Genomic DNA, 9,909 nt, shown 5'->3' with positions numbered 1-9,909 from the left:
GTGTTTAATACTTTGTGCAAATAAAAAGCTCACCTGCCAATAGGTTAAGCGCCAGGAGAATAAAAGCGTGTCTGAAATGTCTCGACTTGGCTTGAGACATATATAACACTAGTCTATTGTCCTCAGTTCAAGTGGGCAACACTGAAGCACCAAGAGCATGACCATCACACCTATACTGTGCAGAATGTCAAACATGTAAGGACAAGTGGCAGTACCTCATGCACCTTTCCCCACCCCCACCCCCAACCGACTTCTATCTGTTCTCCTGTCTCCTTTGTCAACATGCAGCCCATCCTGGCAGAAGCTCCGTGAATGGGTTTGGATTGGTGGAGACAGAGAAGCGTGGTGTTACTGTAGGACAGGCTGAGGCAGGCTCTCTACGCCGACAGGTAGAAGTGGAAAAGTTGAAGATCAGACATGGATTAGCACCACTATTAATTCATTTTAGTGTCATTTAATGTAATTAAATTAATCAAACCTGGCTATAGAAGACTCCTGTGATATACACAGGACACACACTCAAATTTATTTATTATTTATTTTGGTCAATACTTACTTGGTCAACTGAACAAGCAAACAAAGAAATAAATACAGTTGGTTTCATATAGATATTTGACCATGTTTTATCATAGTGTTACCTACCTTATCAGGAGCAAAGTTATCTCTGCTTCAGACATAGTGGTGGATACAGAGGATACAGGATTAAAACATGGACAAATTTTGTTGAAATTCTCTTCAGGAACATTAAACAGCTACTGAGAACATAGGGATGCTGAGAGGCTCCTACGGTATGTAGCTGCTGAAAACCACTAAGTAACTCTGAGATGCTGTTTCTCTCATTGATGTAGGCTATTCATAGTCTGCTGACTGTATCTGACCCTAATCCAAATAAATTATATATAAATGCAAAATGAGTGGCATCCCGTCTGATGAAACAAGCTCTGCTTGACCAGGCAGACAGAAGGGGAGTTTTGGTGTACCAGCCCCACCTTGTGGCGGTGGTTATCCATTACCTTGCCTTTGGAAACTAGACTTCATTCCTGTAATCGTTTAAGTTGCATTATCTCATAGGGTTATGATTTGGATGGATTTAGAGAATACATGATTGTTGAATGTCTTGATAATAGATGTACAGTTTGTTGCTGTATTTCAGCTTGATGGAATGTCAGGTTGAAAAACACTACATTCCACACTACACATTATTTACTACTACAACTATTAGCACTTACTGAACTAAACCACGTTTTTCAGTTTGGTCATCAACTTGAACACTGCTAAAAGACCAAACAAAGGGTACAATTTGGGAAACAAAGTGATGAAAAAAGCAAACAACACAAACACACAAAATATGTCTTTTTCATTATGCTTTATTTATCAATTCCACTGATGGCTGTGACCCACAAGAAAGCCCCTATCAGTAGCCTACTCCTCCCGGAAGCATGGAGGAGCATCCGGGATCGGTTGGCAGCGTTCCACCACGGCGTTGATCTCTCCGATCCTCACGCCGTCGTAGGTCCCAGTCACGACGGTCCAGTGCGTGTTCCCATTGTTGTACGTGCGACTCAGGCGGCCCGTGAAGGGGATGTCAGCTGTCATCTTCCTGGCATCCATCCTCACAGCGCACGAGTGGTTGGGGGCGACCCGAACCCGGACTGAGATAGAGTGACTTATGGACTCTGTCATCGCGGTTCCCTCAGAGAAACTGACCGTTTGCTCCTTGGTGAAATCCACATTGCCAGGGTTCAGGATAGGGACCTTGGCCTTCATTGTGGAGACGCTGCCATTGCGAGTCTCGCGGCCGATGTCCCAGGTCTTCTCTACGGTGGTGGTCTTCTCCAGCAGAACGGTCTTCTCCACCTCGCGACACTCGTAGTTAGTGACCTTGGCTAGCTGTATGGTCTCGGGGGGATAATGGAAGAGCTCGATCTGATCGATGCCGTACTCCACATGGGAGATGTGCTGGCTGTAGGCGTCGGTGTTGATGGAGAGAACATGGTAATTCTTGTACCAGTACTCGTCCCCTTCCCATGGCAGGAAGAAGGCCTCATGCTGAGGCACCACTTTCCCCAAACCATACTTGTTCTTCCCCACATAGATGCCAGCACTTGGGCACGTCTTGACTGCAGCTTTAGGCACGGACCCGTAGGAATCTTCGATCCACTCAAGAAACTCGAAGTTGTCCACGTTGACCAAAATGTCAAACTTAACAGCTGAGTATTCCTGGTCGGAGTAAGGGTACTGGCAGTATTGACCTTTGTCTGGTGTGAAGAATCCAGCCTCACAGTTGAACTTGCACACGTAGTCGGGGCGTGAGGTGTAGCCGTTGAAGATCCCCACTGCACCGTTGGGCAGGGTGCCGTTCCAGGGGACCCACTTTAGGTTTGGGTTCACGTCAAACATGAAAGACTCAGACGGCGCCCCATCCTGGGTAGGGTCTGGATGTCTGACTGGGGCCTTGGTGTCAAAGGGGGGCACCACCTCACCCTTCTCTGGGTTAAGAATTAATTCTGTGAAAAAGATAGATAGATAGATAGATAGATAGATAGATAGATACTGTGTCATAACATCAGGATGGGAAATACATACATAGTATGTGGTTATGTACCATAGGCATCTTCTCACATTTTGTGCATTGTAACATAATTTGCTGTTCTACCTGCAACCATTATTTGCCAAAAAGCAACAGCTAGTTACAAACAATTAATGGTACATTGGTATATGTAAATTAAGTTTCTCATCATAATTATACTTTGGAAGTGTATGAGGTCAGTGAAAGATGCCAAATGGAAGTCTGACAGCAATACTTGGTTACAAACATAACACATCTATGGCAAATATGATGACTGTCAGCAATAAGCCACCAAGAAAAACACAATTCCTCATGGTGGCCATTGCATAAATACATCACAAAAGTGTCCCAGTGAAAAATGCGTCAGCAAAAGGTTAATTGCTTTTCACAAAAATAAATGTTACCAAATGAGGAGGAGATATTTATTCTTTTCATGTTTACTTTTGGTAGCGAAGGACACAAGGGTTGGATTGCAGCACAAATGACCTCTAACAGCTCTGTGAAATTCAACATCTGTGTAAACAGTACATTTTGTGAATCTGACCACAAGACCCACACAAGAGCTGTTTTCGTTTCTCAGCAATGCCTAATGGGTACAAAGAGATTTTACTCACTATATCACATGGGACGGATCATTTGATTTTATTAACCAATATTTGTTGGCAATTAGCTAAAAACTAGATCTCAACTAAAAACCGAATTTCAGCTAATGGGCCTGTGATCAAACTGGTCGAACATGTCACAAAGATTAGAAGATTTTTTATAATATATTTATTTTCGTTTCCGTTCATATGTGTTCATCTTACCTGTCTCAAAAAACAGTGCCGGTCTGCAGAGCTGCAGGACAGCCCAGAGCATAAGGAGCAGTAGCCTCATCTGAAGACAGGAATACACACACACACGCGCGCGCACATGCGCACACGCACACGCACACGCACACGCACACGCACACGCACACGCACACGCACACGCACACGCACACGCACACACACACACACACACACACACACACACCATAATCAAACAAATATGCATGAATAGACAGAGCGAGATCAATCATAAGCATGTATTGACTGTCAAATGATATGTTCAGAATAAACAAACTAAAAGAGCACTCTCTAGAAAGAGGTTGTTGCTAAGTAAAATATGAGATTATGATATATGACAACACTCACAGTAAAAAGAAAGGGGATAGCAACCCTGAGAACGGTCGTAATTCAACAGACCCTTGTTTTAAGGAGGAACGCTGGTACTGCAGAAATGCTGGTTTGTTAGATTTCTAAAGTTTTTATATTGACCTTTTCTGTTTTGTTTTCCCATTGGCCTTTTCAGGCACCATACTTGATGAGTAATGATGAAAAAAACATAAACCCCTAAACTCGACGAGCTTCTGTCTATATGTGAGCTACATGGATCAGTTGAGAGATTTTCTGTTTATTCACAAATCTAAGTTATATAAGGTTGAGCAATATGTCAGCACTATTAGAGAGAACGTGCAGAACAAAGTTCTCCACCACAGTAAAGTTTTCCTCATGGAAATCATTAAAGCAAGTTACGGCCAATCAGTATTCATATTAATATTCATGACAATGCATGTCATATTTTCTTTTTAGTGATCGTTGAGTAGTACTCAGAAAATTATTTTACAGTATTACGCCATCTTGGCTGAGAAAAGTGAAATAGGTTTCAGGCAGAACAGCCGAACGGCTTCAGTGTGTTACATTTTCATGGAACCAATCCATTTACGTATAAGAGCAACAATCAACAAATAACTTAAAAAAGGGTATTTGTGTGGCAAAGGGACTACATTTTCTATGAAGTCTAATAGCTGCTTAGCTTATATTAGCTGTAGAGTCAATCAAATGATGGAGTTGGTCTTACCTTGTCAGGTTTCACCTCGAGTGCTGCTGTACACTGGCAGATGGGATCTATGAAGCGTTCTTAAATACCCACAATAAGCCAATGACCTTTTGACCTAAAAGTATTGCATGTCTTTACATACATGTGGATTACATGGAACATATTTGATCAGTTTAGCCATTATCTCATTATTTTAGACTCACTATATTGTTTGTCTCTTTTGACAGCTTTTTGGTAATATTGTCTGTTGATACAAAAACCTGGTACAGAAGCTGAGAAGTTCAGTACTCCTAATATGTGATGTATTGATGTCAATTGCACATTGAATAGGTATCAAAGATATGTGTGGAAATTATTTTCTGAAATCATTTCTGAACATGGAAAGGACGCTGATGCTAGTGAACCTGCTAGTTCACTAGCATCAGCCACCTGCTAGTGAGCAGGGCCACCTGCTAGTGAACAGGGACCCAGTGAAAGTGTGTCAGTGAATAAGACCTTCAGTGTCAGCTGTTTCACTGTGTATCTTCTAATGAGATAAGAGGGTGTTCATTCAGATAACATTATTGCATATACTGTATGCGAGTGCAGAATTCAATGAAAGCTTATGCTCTGTTCATTGATAATTTATATTCTTTTGAGTAAGTTGTTATACCGTTATATTGTTACATAGGGTGATATCACCTCTAGTATAAGATATGTACTGTATGTGATTTCATGCCTTCATTTATAAAGGTCTCATTTGTAGTCAGATCAATATGCAAAGTAAATACCTAGCATTTTATTTTTCCTTCTGTAAAAACATTTCCTGGAAATGTTCCTTTTCCTTAAGTGCGTCTCATGTGGTATCATAGCCATAAAATATAAATGTATACACGCAGTTTGTCCTGTTTTGTCCCTATATTTACCACAATGTGATGATTTTAATATCTCAGAGCAAAAGATACTGCAATTCATGAAATATTCATTCTTGCGGTGGATGTAGCACCTATCTTATATAATTATCTGACCATTTACCTCAGAACAGCCTGTGAAAAAGATGTTTATGGTAACATTATCCAAAAATGTAATCATGTGGAAATGTTCAAAGTATCCATTCTTTATACAGTCACAAAAGCAACCACACAAACAAATGTTTCCTTATATTTTCATGTTATTTTATTCAATTAACACATTTACCAGTCAGTGACATGAATGACATTATCACCTATGAAATACATTCAGTCAGATCAGCATTCTCTCACAGTGCTATGGCCGGTGATATTTGAGTCGAGTTTAGATGCATGGTTGGGCGTCGGGCACGGGCTCACAGCGTTCCACCACCGTGCGGACCTCTCCGATCTGGACCCCGTCATACACGCCGTTGATGGAGGTCCACTGGGTCTCCCCATTGAAGTAGGTGCGGCTCAGGCGGGCCTTGAATGGGATGTCGGCGGTGATCTTGCGTCCCTCCATGCGCACGCGGCACGTGTGGTTGGGCGGCACGGTCAGCTCCACGCCGAGGGAGTGGGTGATGGACTCCACCACCGTGGTGCCTCGGTCGAACGAGAGCGTCTTCTCGCCGCCCAGCTCTATCCCGCCTGTGCCGATGAAGGGGATCTTGGCGGTGAGGGACCCCGTGATGCCCAGCATGGTGGAGCGGCCGATGTTCCACGTGTTCTCCTTTTCCGTGGTCTTCTCCATGGTCACCGTCTTGGTGATCTCCCGGCACTCGTTGTTGGTGACGCTGGAGAGGTGCATTGCCTCGGGCGGGTACTGGAAGAGCTCCACCTCATTGATGTTGTACTCCACGTGTGACACGTGCTGGGTGTAGGCGTCCCTGTTGATGGTCAGGGCCTGGTAGCTCTTGTACCAGTACTCATCCCCTTCCCATGGCAGGAAGAAGGCTTCGTGCTCAGGCACCACTTTTCCCAGCCCGTACTTGTTCTTGCCCACGAAGATGGTGGCTGAGCCGCAGGTCCTGACTGAGTGTTTTGGCACGCCGCCGTACTTATCATCCTTCCACTCCAGAAACTCAAAGTTGTCTCTGTTGACCAGGATCTCAAACTCGGGAGCGTGGTACTCCCTGTCACCGAACGGGTAGTTGCAGTAAGGCCCTTTGCTCGGCGTGTAGAAGCCAGCCTCGCAGTTGAACTTGCAGATGTAGTCGGTGCGGGAGACGTAGCCATTGTAGATGCCCACTGCTGCGTTAGGAAGGGAGCCCTCCCACTTGGTCCAGTTCAGGTTGATGTTGTCCCCAAACGAATATGACTCGGCCCGAGAGTCTACCAGCTCTGGTGGTGTGTCAGGACCTGACACTGGACCGCTGTCACTCAGAGGGGGAACCCTATCCTCCAGGTGGGGCTTCAGAAGAGACTCTAACATGAACAGAAGAATGTCACAAATAGATTTAAATTTAAAATGTCACTTTTGGTCAAGTAGCTGGAATTACACTTAGCACAAATAAAGTCTCCAAGATTTCTGAATGAATTACTGTCAAATTAAGTTGATATTTACGTTTCCTTTGGGCAGGACCTCTTTTGACTATGTCCCGAAGAGTGTGGGTTGGTTTCTCAGCTGTCAGAGCATGCAGAGCCCCCAACTGTAGAACGGCCACTATTGCCAGCAGAGCGAGCCTCATCTGCAGCCAGATTGAAAAATGTATGGCAACACATTAAGCAAGCATTAAAACATCCTTCGAATCAACACATCCTTCGAATTTGGTTCTTGTTTTTCTGAACAAGGACGATCGGATGTGAAAGTGCACATGTGCAAATACAGCTAAATATGTAAATGCGTCTCATACTGTGTGATTAATTGAATTAATTGATTTTAAAGAATAGAGTATTTTACAGAATAGAGTGCTCACCTTGCCAGTGTGTCTGAAGCGTGCACAGGTCTCAGTGTTAATCTGGTTTATATACCTGCAGTCATAAACATCTCTCTCACTCCCTCTCTCTCTGTCTCTGACCCTCACACACACACACACCCTCCTCTTCTCTTTGAGTTTCCCTCCCTCCCTATTTTCTTAGCTGTCTTTCATTCTCATGCACCGAAACACTCTTTATCTTTCTCTTTATCCCTCCCAGTCACTTTTTATTTTTGAAAGAGCTTGTAAAAAGAGTCTTTGTGCTTGACACAATGCTTAAATACATTATGAAAATCAACAAATGTTGGCCAAGAAGTGTGTATTATGCATTATGAATGCATATTTGAAAAATCAGACTGTATGAGCAACATGCACAGACTCCATTCAGGTTAGTAAGCAGTCATTCCCCCTGGCAGTCCTGTTCAAGCCTATTGGGTATTTTATTTGCACTTGACCTCCATGCGAATGGCCCATATGACTGCATCATTAAGACCACTGTGAGTGACCCATCACCCCATGCATGTGTTAGTTGGCCATGGATCCTGAGAAAAGTGTCAGCCGACCAGCTGAATGCCAGATAAGATGGGTGATTATTAACACTGCCGTGGCTGTGTAGGAAAGTTTTGGACACTAACACCGAATAGGATGCTCAAATTCGAATAGTTGTTTGCCTCTGTTGCTGACAAAATATGTGGGCTGTTTTTGGGTCTGGAGCTGCCCTTCTGTAAATGTGAGATATTTAACAAATGGATGCAACTGTAGTAATGAGTAGGGTGCCTAAAGCATGGAATTCACAATGTTAATCAGTGTTTCAATTCTGACATGGCACAAGGCGTTGAAATGTGGAGATTAATTAAAAAAAGCATTACATATTTTACCTTTTCCTGCTACCTGTAGTGGATTGGAGGCCTTTTGTTCAGTATGACCGTAAAACCACAGCAGAGCACCAGCAGAGGGCAGCACTGGATCAAAAAGAACAATTAAGAACTGTTCCCATACCTCCAGTCTCTTCAGGCTCATCCTGTGATGATCATTCACTTTTCCTCCATAGCAGCCACTACGTCCAGATATGGCTGGGACTTGAAATGTGCTACCTGACTTCTTAAGCCACATTTTGGTCATAATGCATTCAAATCAAAAATACATTTCACTCTGGATGTGAGCAATGGCCACGTGCATATTCTGTGTCAATGAGAAGCATTTACAGACCTTGTAGCACCTAGTATAACATATTCTAATAAACTTCCTGAAGTGAGAGTGAATGTAGATGATATTCAATCACTCTATCGTGCTGAAATATGCAGGCTGAGAGTGAGTAATGGCACATATGTATATATCTGTGTATGTATGTATGTATGTATGTATGTATGTATATATGTATATATGTGTATACTGTATATGGGCCGTATGAAAGGGCCGTTGTTTGCCAAACAAGAGCTTGGAGTGATGAAGCATTTTAACGGCTGCTATATTAAGAACTTCCGTTCAGGAAAATGACAATGAAGAAAAATAAATGAGAAAGCACTATGATGTGGAAAAGCACATGGATGCTGAGAAGCAGTTGAAGACAGCGCAGCTAAGCTGAGTGTCAGCACCACCTCGTGGCTAAGTGGCCAAGTAGGCCATCAGAAAATAATCTGAGAATTAGAAGCAATGAGCTGTGACTTGAAAGCTGCCTTTATACTTTTCAGGTAAAATTGCAAGCCCAATGTAGGTCTTGGACTTATGTGTGTCATTGTTGACATATGGTGTTTAATGTTCAGTTTAGAAAATAAATATTAGACTTCAGCCACTCATTAATACACAGTGATTCATTCAGTCTCAACTGGTTTTCATTCCATTGAGGAAGACTCCATTATGTATTTTATGAATACATAAACAGATACATTACATAAAAAAACTTCAACAAAAAGTTGTCAAAGGCTGTATTTGCTGGAACTCTCATCAACTCAAGGGCTAAACTGTCCTGTGCGATGTTTGACGTATTATGCATAAATGTCCTGGCTGAACATACTTGCTAAACTAAACAGTTGCCCTTTTTTCTGCAGCACCGCTGAGCTTTTCCCTCCTGTCTGTGGAGACAGAGAGAAAGAGAGAAAGAGTGAGAGAGAGAGACAGAGACAGAGAGAGAGAGAGAGAGAGTTGCTCATGCTTGATTGGCGCGGGCTCCTGGAATGAGGGACCTAAGAGTGCTTCTGTGCTGCACTCCTGAATGGATGAATAAAAGATGCCTCTCCCCACTCTCCCATCCTCACCCCCACCCCCCTCTCTCTCTCTGCTGGTTGTGAGAAGGTACAGTAGCACATCTCCCCTCATGTGTAATAATGGCCAAGGTGTGATCAGTGTCTCTTTGCCCTGCTCCCCCCTCAGCAGATGTGGCAGGGTGGCGGGCTGAGTTTGGGGGTAATGGATCCATTCTTGTCACGGTAATACCAGACCCAACTCCTACGACAGCAACATGGAACCAGCATTTATTGAGAGCCTTGAAGTAGGCACTGCATTGGTGCGTCCCATATTCTTTGGCTTCGCAGCCTGGTCTGGCGAGGAGCTTGGTGACAGCACAGGTGCTGGGTGTGATCTGGGAAGTATATTAAAAGACATTTGTAAACCAATAAATCTTTACTAAATCTCCTCT

At 43.3% G+C, this 9,909-nt stretch overlaps 2 protein-coding genes across 2 annotated transcripts; both read right to left on the bottom strand.

The window, feature by feature from the left end:
- Window positions 1-1,351: 1,351 nt before the first annotated feature.
- LOC122131960 (natterin-3-like) lies at window positions 1,352-4,487 on the bottom strand. The gene is made up of 3 exons (XM_042706683.1): window positions 4,451-4,487; window positions 3,376-3,445; window positions 1,352-2,507 (listed from the first exon to the last, which is right to left on the bottom strand). Exons 2-3 carry the CDS (start codon window positions 3,443-3,445, stop codon window positions 1,423-1,425), a joined length of 1,155 nt encoding a protein of 384 aa, XP_042562617.1. The 5' UTR covers window positions 4,451-4,487; the 3' UTR covers window positions 1,352-1,422.
- Window positions 4,488-5,561: 1,074 nt separating this feature from the next.
- LOC122131959 (natterin-3-like) lies at window positions 5,562-7,376 on the bottom strand. The gene is made up of 3 exons (XM_042706682.1): window positions 7,275-7,376; window positions 6,923-7,046; window positions 5,562-6,783 (listed from the first exon to the last, which is right to left on the bottom strand). Exons 2-3 carry the CDS (start codon window positions 7,044-7,046, stop codon window positions 5,702-5,704), a joined length of 1,206 nt encoding a protein of 401 aa, XP_042562616.1. The 5' UTR covers window positions 7,275-7,376; the 3' UTR covers window positions 5,562-5,701.
- Between the last annotated feature and the right edge of the window lie 2,533 nt (window positions 7,377-9,909).

Source organism: Clupea harengus, unplaced genomic scaffold (assembly GCF_900700415.2).
Source record: "Clupea harengus unplaced genomic scaffold, Ch_v2.0.2, whole genome shotgun sequence".
NCBI classification, from domain to species: domain Eukaryota; kingdom Metazoa; phylum Chordata; class Actinopteri; order Clupeiformes; family Clupeidae; genus Clupea; species Clupea harengus.
This window is presented reverse-complemented; position numbering and strand designations above follow the sequence as displayed.